Source organism: Strigops habroptila, chromosome 19 (genome assembly GCF_004027225.2).
Source record: "Strigops habroptila isolate Jane chromosome 19, bStrHab1.2.pri, whole genome shotgun sequence".
Taxonomy (NCBI): domain Eukaryota; kingdom Metazoa; phylum Chordata; class Aves; order Psittaciformes; family Psittacidae; genus Strigops; species Strigops habroptila.
In genome coordinates, this window is record NC_044295.2 from 1,115,938 (window position 1) to 1,132,902 (window position 16,965).

A 16,965-nucleotide genomic window follows, 5' to 3' on the forward strand; every position below is an offset into this window, starting at 1 on the left:
TGCTGTTGGTATATAGAGGTCGGTGTCCTTTAGCAGCAGGGTGAGGTTGAAGGTCTCGGAATAGCAGCGGTTTGGCTGCAGCAACACTCAGAGCTCTGAATGGTGCCAGAATGGGGGGGAATGGAGAGCTTCGGGGGCTTCAGCTTGAGCCCGGGGACAACGTGGCAGTCCCTGGAGCAGCTCAGGGCAGGGAGCACAAACCCGCGGGGGTTTTTGCAGACCTTTGGCCTTTTATTTGCGTCCTTCTATTCTTGAACATCCTTAATTAAAAAGCAAGACAAAACCCAACCGCTGACGGGCTCTTAACGACGTGTGTTTAAGGCCGGGCGGCCGCGTCCCCTCCCTGCCTCCAGCCTTTGAACAAGCTCGGCTTTATGTGGTTTATCAGCACAAATGAGAGGTCCTGCAAAGCCACCGATACCGCTGCACCACCGCCCTGCAGCCGAGGGGAGGATTTGGGGCTGCGGGCGCGCCTGTGCCATCATAATAACCCGGCTTCCCGCTCCCCCCGCGCCCGTTCGGGGGGACGCTGCTCTTGGTCATTGCCTGGGGGCTGCCTCCCTGCCCCCCCTCCCCCTTGTTTTGGGGCAAAATCCCCCCAAAACGGCTAAATTGTTTCTTATTGATGGTTTTGCTGCTGTCGGGGGTGGGGGGGGGTGCGGAGTGAGCGGCCCCTCCCCGCGGGGAAAGGGGCGTGTCTATGCCAGGTCCCGCCCCCTCGGTGCGCGCCGGCGCGGCTGCCATTGGCTGAGCGGCGGTGACGTATGCGGACTGCGGTTGTTCCGCGGGGCAGCGCCGCGGCTCCGTTTGCGTCGCCTTAAAGGGGCCGCGCTCGGGGCAGCCCCGGCAGCGGCGCCGGCCCCGCCGCACCGCACCGAGCACCCGCCGGTGCCCGGCCCTAACAGCGGCCGAGGGGCTGCGGCTGCCTCCGCACCCGCCGGCACCGGGGCGAGCCGGGCGCTCCCGGGAGGTTCCGACCCGGTAAGGAGGCTCCGGGGGTTGATCGGTGTGAGTCGGCACCGGGGCGGCCGCTGCCGGTACCGGGAGGCGCCGACCCGGCAGGAGGCTCCGAGGAGTGGTGCACCGGGTGTCGGCACCGGGAGATGCCGATCCGCTGCGGCTGGTGCCGGTACCGGGAGGTGCCGATCCGGTAGCACCCTGCGGGGACCGGGGCGGCTGGTGCCGGTACCGGGGGGTCCCTGCGCGGTTGGACTCTGCGAGGATCGGGAGATCCAGTGTTGGGACCGGGAGGTGCCTCCCGGCACCGACCGTGCATGAGTCAGCCCCGTTGCGGCTGTCACCGGTACCGAGAGCGCCCGCGGAGTGGCCGTGCGTGAGTTGGCAGCGGGCTGGGGCGGGCCGGTGCCTGCACCGGAGCAGCCGCCGCTGTCACTCCCGGCACCGGTGCCCTGGAGGGCGAGCGGATGCGTGTGCCCGGCGGCGGGTCCGGCACCGCAACGGGGGATCCGGTTTTGGACTCCCCCAATCGGGCACCCGCCGGCCGCGGCGTTTTGGGGTGAAAACCACCTGTTTCGGGGTTGGCGGTGGCAGCGCAGCGGGCTCCGGGCCCGGCGGGAGCCGGTGGCTGCGGTGACACTGCGGCTCGGGAAATAGACACCATAAAACCCATGGAACATCCCCAGGGTGACCGGGACCATGTTCCCATTGCCGTTCCCAGGGGATTTTGGGGTGAAGCAGGAGCCGCGGAGCACAGGAAGGGGTGAGGGGGCGCTGGGCAGGGCTGGCGGAGACCCCTCCGAGCTCTGCTCTCCGCTGATCTGTTGTTATTCACTCATGTGTGGACAACCAGGGGTGGGAACGGGGCAGGTTTTATTCCAGGAGCACAGAAATAGTCTCATGATCCCGATGACGTGCCAGAGAGAGGTTTTCCCCTCCTTTGCTTTGGGGCAGCAGGACTTTATCCTCTTGTTTTGCCCTTGATACTGGCCTGGTGGGAGGTGGACACATGAGTTTGCCAAAGGTCAGTGGTGAAATTAAGGTGAAAAACGTTAAAACCAGGCAAGAACTGGGGATGGCGGGTGAGTAAAACCAGCCCAGGGGCTGGGAAATGCCCCCGTGTCCCCTCACTCCTGAGGCTCAGCAATTCCCGGGTCCAGAACTGGGTGCTGATCCCCACCCACACTGCGATGGAGGGTGGGTGTGCAGCTCAGCACCGCTCCTCTCCATGCAGCTTGTCCTGCCTTGAACCCGCTCCAGGATTAAGGCCAAAGTCTGCAGAGGTCTGCAGAGATAACAGGGGTGGAGAGGATTGCTGGGCCTGTTGGGGACAGAAAGATCCCGGGATGGCTGGAAGGATTGCCAGAGGGGAAGGAAATCTCAGGATTTTGGGGATAAACCGCCCTGGGAGATGGCTCTGAGGCTGAGCCCAGCAGCTCATTGCTTTTACCCGGCGTGTTTTGCTCTTCACCCTGAATTCAGTTGGAGCCTTTTCTGTTTGATGGGATTAATGAGCAAATCCCTCTCTTCTGTTCTGTTCCAACATTCAGGCTTTGCATAATGGTCGGAAGCGCGGCCACTTTTCCCTTAGCTTGGAGGGAGTCCCTGCTTTGTGGACGCTGGACGGACGCGTTCCCGGGAAGCAGCCGCTGGGTGAGTCATCTCCGTGCAGAAATAGCTCTGCTGGGAGCAGTGACACGATCCCGATGGGATTCACTTCTCCCTACTCCGGATGGAGCCGGCTGCTCCATCCCACGGCGCTACCGGTGTGCCCACTGCCTGGATTGAAGTCATTTAGGGCTGGGAGACTCCCTGTCCTGCATGGGGCAGAGCCAGGGGTTGAGGTCCCACGGCTCGGCTTTGCTTGTCCTTAGTGAGCACTGATTTATTAAGTCACTCCCAATGCTGGGATCTCCCTTTTCTGTATCCTAAAGGGAAAACAACACATAGGCAAAGGACATAATTTGCCCAACAGCCTCCAGAGGCTGGTGGTAAGTCCCATCCCGGGTCATTATTCCCTAAATAACTCTGGTTTAGGTTTTAATTTCCCCTTTGCACAAAAGCAATGCACGTTTGGATGCAATGAATAGAGGGCTGAGAGCAGAAGGCAGCTCTTGCAGGAGTGTGGTGGGATGCTCTGATCTCCTGCTGGTAGATGGGAGCAGCAGTTGTCCAAACTGACTTAATGGATTATCGTTTTCCTTAGAAATCCCATAGAAAATGGCCCAGTGGCCTCTTTCCTCCCCACTAACTCCTGAAGGGAAGCTGCTGTCTCCAGCAGGCTCCATGCAGCTGCACTGGGACACGGGGGCAAGGAGCCCAGTACGGCAACTGGGTTTGTTTTCCAGCTCTTGGGAGCAGTTGGATTTATCCCTGCTGGGGCTGGTGGTGCTCATGATGCTTTAGGAAGAGCTAAAGCACCACCGGGGAGCTGCAGGGAACTTTGCTGAGGACAAAACAACCTGACTTGAGGTGGGTGATGAGCTCATGCTGATCAGCTCATGAAGGAGAGCTAAAGGGAGCCAAAAGAGACCAAACTGGTTTTGTTCCAGCTCATAAGTCGGCTTTTGATGTAGAATCATAGAACCACAGACACTGGTTTGGCTTGAAGGGATCTTAAAGCTCACCCAGCTCCAACCCCTGCCACGGGCAGGGACACCTTCCACTAGAGCAGGTTGCTCCAAGCCCCTGTGTCCAACCTGGCCTTGAACACTGCCAGGGATGGAGCATCATCTACCCTATCTAGCTTGCCCTCAAACTCATCTAGTTTGACCTCATTCACCCAAAATCCAATATATCTGCTTCCTTGCTTTGCAAAATGCAAAAACCTTGGGCCCAGAAGAGCTTTTCCAGCGCGGGTTAGCTCCCTGTATCCACATTGTCCCTTAGAGTTGCCCAGAATGGTGTCCATAGGATCAACCAGCTATTCCAAGGCTTCTTCCTTGTACCACAAAGTCTCCTAAGGCTTCGACCCAAATTCTTTTCTCACTGTTGGCAGCTCTTTAGTGTATAAAAAGACACAAAAATGACAATTCCTCTTTTATGTTTACCCTTTTTCTGTTTCTTTTGGTTTGGACCTGCAATTTGTGGTGGCTGATTCCACTCCCAGGCTAAATGGAGCGTTATTTGGCTCCCAGTGATGTCTGTAAATACCCATTGGCTTTTGGTGGATGCTTCTACAAAGAAATAACTGGTGTTTGGTTGGAAGGTTCCACAAGAACAAGGTTTCAAGCTGGCCTTTCATTTTGGGTGCCTTTCGCACCGCGCCGCCGCCGAGCTGCACTTGTGGTTTGTTCTTTTAGCAGAGTCATGAGTCGTGGTGGTGCCCAAAATAGTTTGGTGCTGGGCTCCCATCCAGCCCAATCCCCCACAGATCACCTTCGGCTGAGAAACCCTTCCTGCTGTCGCGCTGATGACAACCACGTCATTGCAATCCTCCTCGCCCCAGCTAAGCCACGCTCCTGGTGCCCAGTTAAAACAGCCCTGGGTCCCAGCGGGTTATTCCTCTGCCTGGTTCATTCCAGGAGGATTCCTCCATTGAAAAACCCACCCCAAAGTAATGAGACTGGGGGAAAAAAATCAGGGCACCGTTGGAACAGAGCGTGCGTTGATGGGGTTTGTGGCTGAGCCGCTCTGCTGCCTGCTCTCACGTGCGGCAAAGCCCGGGTGCTCGGGGGAATTAAGAGGGATCAAGAGCATTAAAGGGGCTCTGCAGAGACTCCTTTAATTCCTCTGTTCCTGGTACAAAAGGCGCCGAGTTTGGGAGTTCGCTGCAGGACGCAGAGCCCGGCTGTGCCATTTGGTGCCAGACCCATTAACCAAACCCCTCTGTTCTTGGTGCTTTGCAGGCAGGAGAGCCCTGAGCGCTGCCTTCAGCAACACGCTGCCTGCAGAGTGATGCTCTTACCATGAAAAGGTGCTGTGAGGGCGTGGGGCTGCCATGCCTGTTTAAGGTCAGTGCCGTTCTCACCCGCCTTGTCCCCTCTCTCCTCAGGAGCAGGAATTGGGTCTCCCCATCCTGCAGATCTCCGGTAGGGATCATGGGAACAGCGGGAGGTGAGCAGGGGCCATGGTGGCTTTAGCTGAGGGAGGCACCGTGTCAGCTTTGGGGGTTAGAGCAGGGCGGGAGGAAGCTCTGAGTTATCCCACACTTCTCTGTGGTGCCTACAGAGCCCAACCGAGGGGGAAACTGTGTCCGGGTGATGGAGGAAAAATCGACTTGCAAAGTGTTTTCCTGTTGGGAAGAGCCAGACTTGTCCTGAAGGGACACAAACCCCTTTTCCGAGGTGGCACAGGAGCAGGTTGGGGGGTAAACCAACCCCCAAAGTGTCCCCTGGAAAGACGTATGCGGTGCTTGCTTGGCCCAGTGACCACCTTGACTGCAGGAACAGGATTAGCAGGGACAAAATGATCTCTTTATGGGCAGGATAAACGCCTTAGGGCCGGGGCTGAGGGATGTCAGCAGGGATTAGCCCCCCCCAAAGCCTTGCTGGGCTCATTAGCTGCCAGGGGGGTAACTTGGCCAAGGAGCACTGCAGGGCTGGCAGCATCTTGCTGCTGTGGTTGCCACCATGGCTGGTGCCGGGACTAAAACAAAGTGCCTTGAACTAACGGCTGGGCATCATCTCCCACCCCGCAGGGTGTTGGCATGGCCAGTCCCCGGCCTCCCAAATACCTCCTCGTCTTCGATTTCGACGAGACCATCATCAATGAGAACAGCGATGAGTCCATCGTGCGGGCAGCGCCGGGGCAGGCGCTCCCGGAGCACATCCGCCAGACCTTCCGCGAGGGCTTCTACAACGAGTACATGCAGCGGGTCCTGGCGTACATGGGGGACCAGGGCGTCAAGATGGGCGACTTCAAGACTGTCTATGAGAACATCCCCCTGTCTCCCGGCATGCCCGACCTCTTCCAATTCCTCTCCAAGAACCACGAGCTCTTCGAGATCATCCTCATCTCCGACGCCAACATGTTCGGCATCGAATGCAACCTGAAGGCAGCCGGTTTCTACTCGCTCTTCCGTAAGATCTTCAGCAACCCGTCCAGCTTTGACAAGAGGGGGTACTTCACCTTGGGGCCCTACCACAGCCACAAGTGCCTTGATTGCCCGGCCAACATGTGCAAACGCAAGATCCTAACAGAGTACCTGGCAGAGAGAGCCCAGGAGGAGGTGGAGTTTGAGAGGGTCTTCTACGTAGGAGATGGTGCCAATGACTTCTGCCCTTCCGCCACTTTGACTTCAGCTGACGTGGCTTTCCCACGGAAGGGCTACCCCATGCATCGGATGACCCAAGAGATGGAGAAGAAGCAGCCTGGAGCCTTCCAGGCCACTGTCGTCCCCTGGGAATCAGCCTCAGAGGTCGCCCGCTATCTCCAGGAGCTCCTGAAGAAGAAGTGTTGATGGCTCAGAAGAGACCTCTGTGCTATAAGCAGCTGGGAGAGGAGAAGCCTGGGGGGGGGGGGGGGGTGTCACACCGTGGACCCCCCACTCAATGGCACTGCTCTCTTGGCCCCCATTCCTGAGCTGCTTTCCTGCCTTTCCTCTCCACACTCCTTCCTCCTCTGTGATAAAGCACTTTTTCCAGGTCCCCCCTTCTCCTTCCCCTGCCACATTGAGATGAAGTCTTCTCTATGCACTCGGACATCTGCCTATGGGTGTTTGCCAACACTAATGGTGATTTGGGGAGGGTGTGGGGTTGTTTTCTTCCCTTTCCCTTTTGACTTCACACGAGCAATTCCCAAAAGCCCAGATGCCTGCTCCCCTCGGCTGGGCCCTGCACATGCTTCTTCCTGCCTTCATCCTCCTCGCCAAGAGCTGCGTGCTGCTGCCCTCATCCTGATGCTCGAGGGCTCTTCGCCTCTTCGTGAGGCCGCTGGAAAGGGGATCCAGGAAATCCGTGCTGCCCGAGCTCCTCTCTGCATCCCGCCTGGGCAGGCAGCTCCCGGCCCTGCTCCTGAGCCTTGCGATGGAGCTCATCGTCCCTTGAGACTGTATTCCCTGAAAACCCCATGACACGAGGAGCGGAAAGCCTTTGGAAAGGTGATACCTTGGAAAAACACCTCCTCTAGCGCATCCCCACCTGCTTGCCCAGGACATGGGCACTGCAACTGCATCCAAAGGAGGAGGACCTGCCTTTGCCTTCCACTGCCATCCTCTGCTTCTGCTTCCAGGGCGGACAGATTCCTCCTCATCCCAAGCCATTACCAGTCATCTCTTTGTGTCTGCTGGATCATATCAACTCCCCTCTTACCCTGGGGGATGAATTTCCCTCCTGACCTGGTTGAGAGGTGCTGAGCCTCCCCCGGGAGGTCTGGTGCTGTAGCACTTCTCCTGGCATCAGGTCCCCAGAGGCCAAACCCCCCCCCCTTCCCATGTCCCCTGCCCCGTTGCAGTATTAATTGCCCCTTCTAATTGCACTCTGCAGAGGGGACCTACAGTATTTGCTGCTCTCTGGTGTTGGCTTCTCTTGGATTTATCCACAGCCTTACCGGCCCCTGAGGGTGGCGTGTAACTCCTCCAAAGCATAGGAACCCTGACAGCAAACCTGAGCAGTAATAACCAAAGCAGCCCTGAGTTGTTCCTCCTCTTCCTTCATTCCCCCAACCCTCCTTTGTTCTTCCTCCTCTGGACCCTGTTCAACTGTGTGGAACTTAAAGCCATGGAATTAAAAGAAATACATATATATGTATATAGATAGCTATATCTATATATTGCAGATACACAAGTTGTTTGTAGCCAGGACATAAACCTGGGTGTGAAACAGCTCCGAGTTGCACGTACGTGTTGTTTCTCTTCCTTGGGCTGGTGAAAGGGAGGGGATGGTGATGGAGGGGGAGCAGCAGAGTGGGGCCAGGCTACAAGCGATGCTCTGCAGGAGGGAACCCTCTGGGCACCCCTTTGGTGGAGGATTGGGTCCTGGGCTCATCCCTTTCTGCATCTCAACAGCCACTGACACAGGGTGCCCAGAGAAGCTGAGGCTGCCCCATCCCTGGCAGTGTTCAAGGCCAGGTTGGACACAGGGGCTTGGAGCAACCTGCTCTAGTGGAAGGTGTCCCCGCCTGTGGCAGGGGTTGGAGCTGGAGGAGCTTTAAGGTCCCTTCAACCCAAACCAGGCTGGGATTGTGTGACTCGAGCTGATGGGGAATGGCCAGCAGGTTCCTGGGGCTGGGAGCATCACCAGCATCAGCCCATGGGGACCAACGTTTCCATCAGCTGAGGCCATCCCTGTGCTAAACCTTCCCAGTACCAGCAGCGACCAGTGCTGCTGCCATCAAACACACAAAGGAAAGGGCAGGGGTTGCCCTGGGTGCTGGGGGATGCTCTGGGTGCTGGGGGATGCCGGGGAGCCCACACAAGGGCTGAGCAAAGCCAGATTCCAAGGCAAAGCACAGCCCTGGCTGAGCAGGAACTGATCCAGGTGGGGATGATTCCTGATGGGAATGCAGGGGGCTCACAATGGCTCCACGTAGTTGCCAGGGAAGAATCCCGCTTCCTCGCCCATGACACCCTCGCACCAGCCATCCGAGTACCGCCGGGTGACGAAGAGGAGGGCGCCGGGCTGGAAGGAGAGCTCGTTGTCCTTCTGCTGCGTGTAGGGGTAGAGGGCCACCACTGTGAGAGGAAGGAGAGAAAAGGGCCATGAAGCCACCACAGGGAAGGGCAGGAGAAAGGGGGACATGAGCAGCCCACGGCATTGCTCTTCACTCCAGTCCCGGGCAGAGCTGGGCCCTCAGTGCTGTGATTTGAGCTCAACCAAGAGCACCCTGGCAAAGAGATGCGGGGACGTGGGGATCCGCTGTACCTCTCTCCAGGTAGTTCTCCGGGGCCCAGGGGGGGTCCTCTGCAGCGGGGGGCGGCGGTGGGACCATGTCCTCAAAATCAGGCAGAGCTGGAGGCGGCGGTGGCGGCAGCTCGAGGTCAACGGGGGCTGCAAAGTCAATGGGGGGTGATGGACTCCACAGGGGCAGAGGCCACACGCGCTCCCCCGTGTCCCCAACAGCCCCCTGTGATGAGCATCCCTGGGCTCACCTGGGGGCAGGATGTCCAGCGGGAGCACATCCAGGTCCCCGGGGAGCGGTGGCGGTGGTGGGATGGCAGCGGCGGGCGCTGGGCATGGTCCTGGCAGGGACGGTGGTGGCGGTGGGGGGGGGGGGATGATGCCTTCACCGGGAGCCCCGCTGGAGCTGGGGGGAGCAGTGACAGTGTCAGGGTAAGGGCCAGGCTGGGGCCAGCTTTGCCACCCCCCCCCCCCCCCCCCCCCCCCCCCCCCCCACTCATTGAATAGAGACACTCAGCCCATTTCGGGGTGGGTGTCACTCACTGGGGTGCAGGAGATCCTGGCATGTGTGTGTAGGCCCTTTCCCCACCCTGCGCCTCAATTCTGCCCATCAGGGACCCTCTCCAACAGAGGATGTTTCTGCTCTAGAGACGAGCCCTGTGCGGAACAGCGAATCTCCACATCCCAAACCCCCGTTTGTCATCAAAACCCCTTTGCAGCAGATGGGCAGTGCCTGTCCTGGGCTCTCCTGACCCCCCCCCGGCTCTCTCAGCCTCCCAACAGCACCGGTACCTGGTGGAGACCAGCGAGGAGGTGGAGGAGGCCGCGGAGAGCTTGCCCTCGGGAACCACAGGCGGCTGGATGGGCTCAGGGACACGGGTGCTCCTCCTGCGGGAAGAGCAGCCACTGAGCCCCCAGCCTGGCTGCTGGGATGGGGACGGAACCCCAATGGCATCGGCTGAGCCCGTGCCACATCCCCACCCGAGGCTCACCCCAGGGTGCCCACAGCCTGCACCGACGAATTGATCCCCTTCCGAGCCAGGGTGCCGGTGCGGGACAACTCGGTGCTGTGGTCCTGCGGGCACAGGGAGACACGGGGTGACGGCAGCTGCCAACAGAGGGCTGTGACCCCCCCCCATACGCAGGAAGCAGCACCCCGAGCTCTGCGCTGGGTCCCCCACGGGAGCCGCTGGGCGGAAGGAGCCATGAGAGGCGCCTGCACCGTGGGAACCGCAGCCCCGGCGCTGACACTTCCCCCCCCGGCCCCACAGCGGCTCCGTGGGGACTGAACCCCCCCCCAGTGCCTTCCTGTGCCGCCGGTTTCAGTGCTGGTAAAGGCACCGTGAGGGTGAGAACGTCGCTTTGGTGAGCACTGGGGCCTCAGTTCCCCTGTGCTCTATTGGGCCGTGTCCCCCCTCCCCAGGCTGGGACCACCGAGCCCCAGTGGGATGAATGGGGGGGACAGGCAGACCCCCCCATTGAACCACCTGTGAACCCACCAGTGCAACGCTGGGAACAGTGGGGACCGAGAGCCCATCCGAGCCCCTCACCGCAGCCTTGGGCTCACCTTTATGCCATGGCCGATGTGGTCCAGGACGCTGAAGTTGAGGGGTTTCCTGTAGTAGGGCTCCAGGCAGGGCGGGCTGGGGGGAGGCACAACCTTCTGGCAGGACGGGAACCTCTTGCTGATGGTCAAAGAGCCGATCTCCCGGCGGGAAACCTTCTCCTTGTGTATGTCAACCCTCTGCGGAGATGCCGCTGTCACCACTGTCCCATCCCGGGTCCTCCCCGTCTCCCGCTGCCCCCTCAGGGTCCCACCACCCTTCCCAGCCCCGTCTGTAAGGGAGGGATTGCAGGGAAGGATCAGGATTGAGCCTGAACCCCGCAGCCCAGCCAAAGCCACAAGGGCAGGTCCTGTTCTGCTCCATCACAAGCGATGCCCCTGGTGCCACCAAAGCAGATCTGGCCCTTCCTAAAGCAAGGAACGGGGGGACAGGGGGATGTGTGAGCCTCAGCCACCCATAAGCTGTTTTCCTGCTGCTCCCAGTGTGACGACAGGGCCCCGTCTCCTCCTGTGGCTGGAAAGGCTCCAGGCGGCTTCCAAGTGCCAGGAAGAGGGCGGGTGGTGATGGGAATCCACATCGGTGTCCCCAGGCTCTGGGACAACAAGGCCAACCCCCAGCAAGGGCAGAGCCAGGCCAAGGCCCCGAGCCCCATCGCTCCACTTCAGAGACTTCCCAGGCAGTTCCCATGGGATCCACTGGGATTTGCAAGTGCCCAGACTGGGACAACACCCCAGAGATCAGTGTCACAGCCCCAGCCGGACTCATGCCCCCCTAACACATTGGGTGACCACCAATGATCTTGCATTTCCACTGCAAGGTGATGCTATAGGGAGGGCTGACGGGCTCTGGAAGATTTGGGGGGTCTTTGGCCCCCTTTGAGCTGCTCAAACCCCCCTTTCCCAGACCCAAACCCTGGCACCGATGGGTCCAACCTGGGCCACGCAGCTGATGTCAGCCTCCACCTTGCGCAGCTCGGCCGCCTGCAGGTCCAGCAGCCGCAGGAAGGCGGTGGCCAAGCTGCTGACCTGGTAGGTGACACTGGCCAGGGACTGGGTGCTCAGCGCCATCGTCTCCTCCAGCGCCTTCCGCGTGTCGCTCGCCTGGAGAGGGGGGAAGGCAGGCGGTGGGACGGGCCCGGGGACCTTCACGTGGAGCCACAGAGACGCTTCCTTCTGCTTTCCAAATGCATCAAACTTCCCCCGGCGCCGGCGCTCGGCTTTCCCAGCACCAGGGATTCGCTGGTGCCCCCTTGGGATGCTGCTGGTTTGGTACCTCACCCCCGGGGACAGCCTCGTGTGTTACTGGGGATGGCAGCTCCGAATCCTCAGTTAGACTGGTTTGAGTTGGAAGGGACCTCAAAGCTCCTCCAGTTCCAACCCCCTGCCACGGGCAGGGACACCTTCCACTAGAGCAGGTTGCTCCAAGCCCCTGTGTCCAACCTGGCCTTGAGCACTGCCAGGGATGGGGCAGCCACAGCTTCTCTAGGCAAGGTTCTCTGAGTCTCATCACGTTTCCCCTTCAGCTCCACTATGGCAGGTCCAACCCCTCGGGAGCAGCCTTGGGGTCTGGCTTGAGCCTATTTTATCCCAAAAGTCCCCACCCTTCCCTCAGTGGGGGCCAGGAATGAGGAGGGACGCTGGTGGTGGCAGCGCTTCACGCGTGCTCTGTGTGTACAAGCACCCAGTTCACGTCCACGCTGCCAAGAGGTACCCCCAAACCCCTGGGGACAGCAGGGCTGGTGTCCCCAGTCCCCTCACAGGGGGGTGATTCCCTTCGTCCCAAACCCACACTGAGAGCTGAGCACAGAAGCTGCTGTGGAGCAAGAGGGGAAACTGAGGCACGAGAAGAAACCCCAAACAGCAGCACGCTGTGTTCGGTAAGAAGCCAACAGGGACAACCAGGTTCCCATCTGCAATAGCAGAGCCTTTCCATCACCCCCCCTCCAAAGACCACCAACCCCTCCAGTGCTCCCAGCATCACCCCAGCCCCAACCCCACGGCTCAGCCCACCCTGTCCCCGTCGCCCCTCACCTGCAGGTAGTTGCTCTCGCAGTAGTCGGCGACCCTGCGGAGGTTGCAGTGGTGCTCGCGCAGGACCTGCCGCCCCGATAGGATGTGCTGCTGCAGCTGCTCCAGCTCCGCCATGGTGCCGGGCTCTGGTCCCACTTCCTCCCCGGCGCCGCGGTTTGAAGCTCGCGGCAGCGCTGACGCAGGGCCACAGGGTGCCACCGCGTCCCCGTCCCCACGAGGGACACCCCAAGAGCCTGAGGCCCACCCCGGCCCCCGTCACATCACACTGAGCTGAGCGTGGTGGGGATGAAGCCTCAGCACCACGAGGGACGTGCTGGGGTCACGGCAGCGGCGGCGGCGGCAAAGGATGTGAGTCATGGACCGAAACCCACCCCGAATCCCATGTCTGTCACCCGTGTCCATGAGCCCTCCCGCTGGTGTCGGGTGATGCCCCTTCCCTTCGCCTTTACCAGCCAGGCAGGAGACACAGCCCAAGCCCCCCGCTCAGCACCACCCCGGTCACCCAGGTCCGGAGGGATGTGCCCAGTGCCCCCAGCGAAGCGCCCGTCCTCCCCTCGCAGGGACCGCGCGTCCTTTGCTGACAACAGGTCACATCCCTCGGGTGAGGCCGGGCAGGAAATTCCCACTTCCCCGGTGCTTGGAAGTCCCTCTCCACCCTCTCCCCCTCCTGCAGGTGCTTCCTTGGGGCCTCCCCTGCTCGGTCCTCAGCCCCAGCGACTCCGCACCAGCCAGCCGGGAGCAAAACCCATGTTAGGGCTTGGCCCTTCCTGAGCCTGTGGCCCCACCAGCACAGGGATGAGGGAAATGATGAATTTCCTCCAGCTCCTCACACCCTGAAGGACCAAGAGCTGCTGCCGGCCCCCACCGAGGTCCCCTGGCCCCAGCTCCTCTCCTCTTCCTCCCCTTCTCAACTCAGGGAAAGCTGCTCCGATTCCCTCTGCCCCAGCCAGGGCAGGACACTGGGCAGGATGCCCCATCCCCGGCAGTGCTCAAGGCCAGGTTGGACACAGGGGCTTGGAGCAACCTGCTCTAGTGGAAGGTGTCCCTGCCCGTAGCAGGGGGTTGGAACTGGAAGAGCTTTAAGCTCCCTTCAACCCAAACCCATCTGGGATTCTGGGATTCTATGACACAGACACCCATGGGAGGGGTTCAAGGGCTTCCTGCCCCATCCTCACCCTCCCCATCACTGATTACCCTGAGCTTTGAGGCTAATGCCCAACACCTGACCAGCTTATTCTCCTGAGCCTATTATCAGCTTAAGGACCAAAGACATCTGCTCCCCAGAACCCTCCCGCAGAGCTGAAGGAGTCCTCAAGCCTGGAGCAAGAGAGCAAGAGCGCAGTCAACGGCATCTCCCCTCGGATGGGTCTCTGAACGTCTGCAGGGCTGACCCCTCGTCCCCAGAGGTGAGTGATGCTGCTCCCTCCAGGCACAAAATGCATCGCGGGGTCCCCTGGTTTAGGTCGGTAGCACGGCTGTGCCATGGCTTTTGGCTCCTTATGCTCTGCTACGTGCATCTCCTGGGGCATCCATGGGGAGAGGAGCACCGGGCACACGTGCCATGAGCAGCCACGGAAAGCCAACAGGGTCTGGGACACACCAGCTTGAAAGCCCAGTTCTGACATGGGAACACACCTCAGCAGGACAGGCCAGGTCATGCAGGGATCTCACACAGCCCTTGGATGGGCTTTTCCAAGCCACATGGCCCCAAAATCTTCCAGTAGCAGCTAGCAACGCCTCTGGGTGCAAAAACAGGCAAGTTTACAGCAAGGAAAGGGCCATAATCTGTGTTCTCTAGGGGGGAAGCACTGACCAGGAAGGTTTGGTTTGCAAACCTGGGCATCCAGGTTCTCCCACGAGGCTCCTGCTCCGAGAGCTCAAAGGCAGGAGCTTTTCTCCAGGCTCAGGCAGCCCCACTCACGGCTTGGGGAGATCTCTGTGGTAGCAAAGACCTCTTCAGAAACCAGGCTGGGTCCTGCTCTGCTGCCCTCAAACTGCGTCTGTCACCCTGTGCCTGCTGAGAACAAGCCAATGGCAATCTGCTTCCAGCAGATGGTACGAGAAGGGCTTTGAGAGGTGCCTCCTGCCTTTAAAACCTTAGAAAGGTTTTCCTTTAGCACCAGCCCATCTCTCACCGTGGGGGGAGCTGAGACATCAGAGGCATTTGCAGCACTAGTAGGGCTGAAGCAATGGTCCTAATGTGCCTTAGGAGAAGCCCAGCTACACACTAATGAGCTGTTTCCACGTGATTATAGGGCAAAATGGCTCAGGACATGACAGAGAAGGAGCTGCTGAAGATGGAGCTGGATCAGCTGAAGAAGGAGGTGAAGAACGAGAGGCAAATGGTGAGTCTTCCACCAAAACACAAAGGGGCTGTGCCCTGATCGTGCTGCAAGGGAAAAGAACCACAACCCCTGCAACTAAACATCCAACAGGCAGCAGAATGTGCGCTCACAGCTCTCTCCTCAAGGCAAACATCCCCCTCGGGCTTAGCCCCGTGTCCCTAGACCCCAAGAGGTGCCCCCAACACCCTGGGGATGCTCCCGAGGATGCCCCATGCTGGGTGGGATGCTCATGGCCACGGTTTCCCTCTCCTGGCTGCACAAATGGGTTGTAGGCAGCTCTGCCGTGAGGACTTGATCCCGTATGTCCCATGGAATGTCTCCTTCCTTGGCAGATCTCCAAGACAGGCAAAGAGCTCAAGGAATACATCGAGTCCATGGCAGGAGAGGACCCGCTGCTGAAAGGAGTCCCCGAGGACAAGAACCCCTTTAAGGAGAAGGGTGGCTGTACGATAAGCTGACCCCGCTGCTGCTGACACCGCTGGGCACAGGGATGTTCCCATTTGCAAGCCAAGACTGTCCAAACCTGCTTTCCCTGTAGTCTGCCCTCAGCACTGGGGAGCCCAGAACCCAAGCGTAGCGCATCTAAGGGACAGCAAAAGCAGCAAACCAAAGAAGAAAACCCCATGTCACCCCACTGCCACGGAGATGAGGTTCAGCAGCCAGCACAGCGCCAGCTTTCGTGTTCTCACAGCTCAGCTGCACTTGGTTTCCTGCAGGCAAAACTTCTGCATTTTGAGCAGCCAGCAGCACACTGGGCTTGAATGAAACCACAGAGCTGGGGGTGCTCTCAGGCACCTCCAAGCAGCCCAACACCAGAGCTGAGCCCCACTTGTTGCAGAAGAACCTCCCAGCAGGACCTTGCCCAAGCCAGTTCCTCTCGGCGCATTAGGCACAGGAGGGGCAATACCCACTGCTTTGAGGTCAAACCCTCACCCCACGTCTCGGTCTCGCTTCCTCCCCTGGAAACCCCCTGGCAGCCATGGGAAAGCAAGCCCAGGTCCTGCCTGCGACCATGGTGGCTCCGAGCTCTGCCTCTGCTTCCCGTCAGCTCCCTGCTGCTGCCACCGCCAGGCCCCAGCGAGGGGCAGAGGGGCTGCAGAGCCTCATCCCACCATGTCCCAGCAGCCATGGGGATGACTTGGAGCAGCAACTCCTTGGAGCGAGCAAGGCAGGACTCACCAAGCCCTGAGCTAGCAGTGCCAGGCCATGATCCTCTTGCTCCCAAGGGCAAATCTCATCCCTTGCTTGGTAGAAAACAGCCAGCTTCTGTGTTCTGGAGGGTGATACTTTGGGGAAGAGTTCTGGGGCTGTTTGGGGTTTTTTCTGATCAATTATAGCTACATATTATCTTTGGGAAAACACCCCAAAACTTGCCCAATCTTTTTATTTCAGCTCTTTTTATTTGCAGCTCTTCTCATTTCTGAAAGTCCCTCAGGTCCTGTCCCACTTCTGCTTCATGCTAATCCACCTCTGAGACCACAGTAGATCTCAGAGCCCTGCTCTGCTCAGTTACACACATCCCATGGCAGATTCAGACCCAGCAAAGACAACGGCTGCAAACTTAGGGCAGGGGCAAACCTGTTTCATCCAGCGCTAGGGAAGAGGCGATGGTGCAGCAAGTACCTGTTGGGAAGCGGGTGTGTGGGTACCACGATCCTGCTGAGGCTCCAGGAGCACATGGAAATGGGTCTGGCCCTCAATTCAATGCTGTGCTAGCAGGGAAACTGCTGTTAACCCCACTTGGAGCAGCGTTTTCCTGCCTGCCTGGTCCCATCCACGACCAGCCCTGCTCAGCACCGTCCATAGGATCCCTTCAGCCCCAGGAACGCCCCAGGATGGGGGTTCCCTGGCAGGGACAGACACTAAGGAAAAGGCCTTTCCTCAGGTGGGGGGGTCCCCACCGCTCCCTGCAGCCACTACCGGCACCCACGCACCTCCCTACCCAAAAAGGACCGAAATAAGGTGGTTTCGTTCTTTCCTGCAGACGCTAAATAAACCCGCCAGCTCCGCCACGGCCTCTGTCTTTCTTGCGGCGGAAAAGGGGCAGGGTTGGGGGGCGGCTCCAGCGGGGCGATAAACCGGGTCTCCTGCGGGGACTGACCCGCTAATCGACTGGAAATGTGCGTCAGAGCCGGCTAAGCCGCTGCGGAAGGGATTCCGGCCGCTTCTGGCCTCAACGGCGGCTTTTAAGTCTGAGCCCAACCGCGACCCGCCAGCACCGGGCTCCTACGCTGTAATGAGGCGTCCCTCCACCGACCGCGCTGGGAGGCGGGGCGGAGCGCGCTTCCAG

The 16,965-nt window shown here is 59.7% G+C and overlaps 3 protein-coding genes across 7 annotated transcripts; 2 read left to right on the forward strand and 1 right to left on the reverse strand.

The window, feature by feature from the left end:
- Positions 1-817: 817 nt before the first annotated feature.
- On the forward strand, positions 818-7,724 carry PHOSPHO1 (phosphoethanolamine/phosphocholine phosphatase 1). Of its 3 annotated transcripts, none has more exons than XM_030508764.1 (4): positions 818-981; positions 2,508-2,610; positions 4,806-4,910; positions 5,597-7,724. In XM_030508764.1, exons 3-4 carry the CDS (start codon positions 4,866-4,868, stop codon positions 6,356-6,358), a joined length of 807 nt encoding a protein of 268 aa, XP_030364624.1. In that variant the 5' UTR covers positions 818-981; positions 2,508-2,610; positions 4,806-4,865; the 3' UTR covers positions 6,359-7,724. The 3 variants fall into 3 exon arrangements, with proteins under 3 accessions (XP_030364624.1, XP_030364626.1, XP_030364625.1); XM_030508766.1 differs by lacking the exon at positions 818-981 and adding an exon at positions 1,247-1,303; XM_030508765.1 differs by lacking the exon at positions 818-981 and having other exon boundaries at positions 2,012-2,610.
- On the reverse strand, positions 7,651-12,632 carry ABI3 (ABI family member 3). Its single transcript, XM_030508763.1, has 8 exons — positions 12,331-12,632; positions 11,233-11,400; positions 10,303-10,479; positions 9,728-9,810; positions 9,528-9,623; positions 8,987-9,141; positions 8,760-8,885; positions 7,651-8,569 (listed from the first exon to the last, which is right to left on the reverse strand). The coding sequence occupies exons 1-8, from the start codon at positions 12,442-12,444 to the stop codon at positions 8,409-8,411; spliced, it is 1,080 nt and encodes a 359-aa protein (XP_030364623.1). The 5' UTR covers positions 12,445-12,632; the 3' UTR covers positions 7,651-8,408.
- On the forward strand, positions 12,572-16,726 carry GNGT2 (G protein subunit gamma transducin 2). Of its 3 annotated transcripts, XM_030508768.1 has the most exons (4): positions 12,572-12,678; positions 13,615-13,736; positions 14,586-14,675; positions 15,008-16,726. In XM_030508768.1, the coding sequence occupies exons 3-4, from the start codon at positions 14,592-14,594 to the stop codon at positions 15,131-15,133; spliced, it is 210 nt and encodes a 69-aa protein (XP_030364628.1). In that variant the 5' UTR covers positions 12,572-12,678; positions 13,615-13,736; positions 14,586-14,591; the 3' UTR covers positions 15,134-16,726. The 3 variants fall into 3 exon arrangements, with proteins under 3 accessions (XP_030364628.1, XP_030364627.1, XP_030364629.1); XM_030508767.1 differs by lacking the exon at positions 12,572-12,678 and having other exon boundaries at positions 13,432-13,736; XM_030508769.1 differs by lacking the exons at positions 12,572-12,678; positions 13,615-13,736 and having other exon boundaries at positions 14,428-14,675.
- The last annotated feature ends 239 nt before the right edge of the window (positions 16,727-16,965 follow it).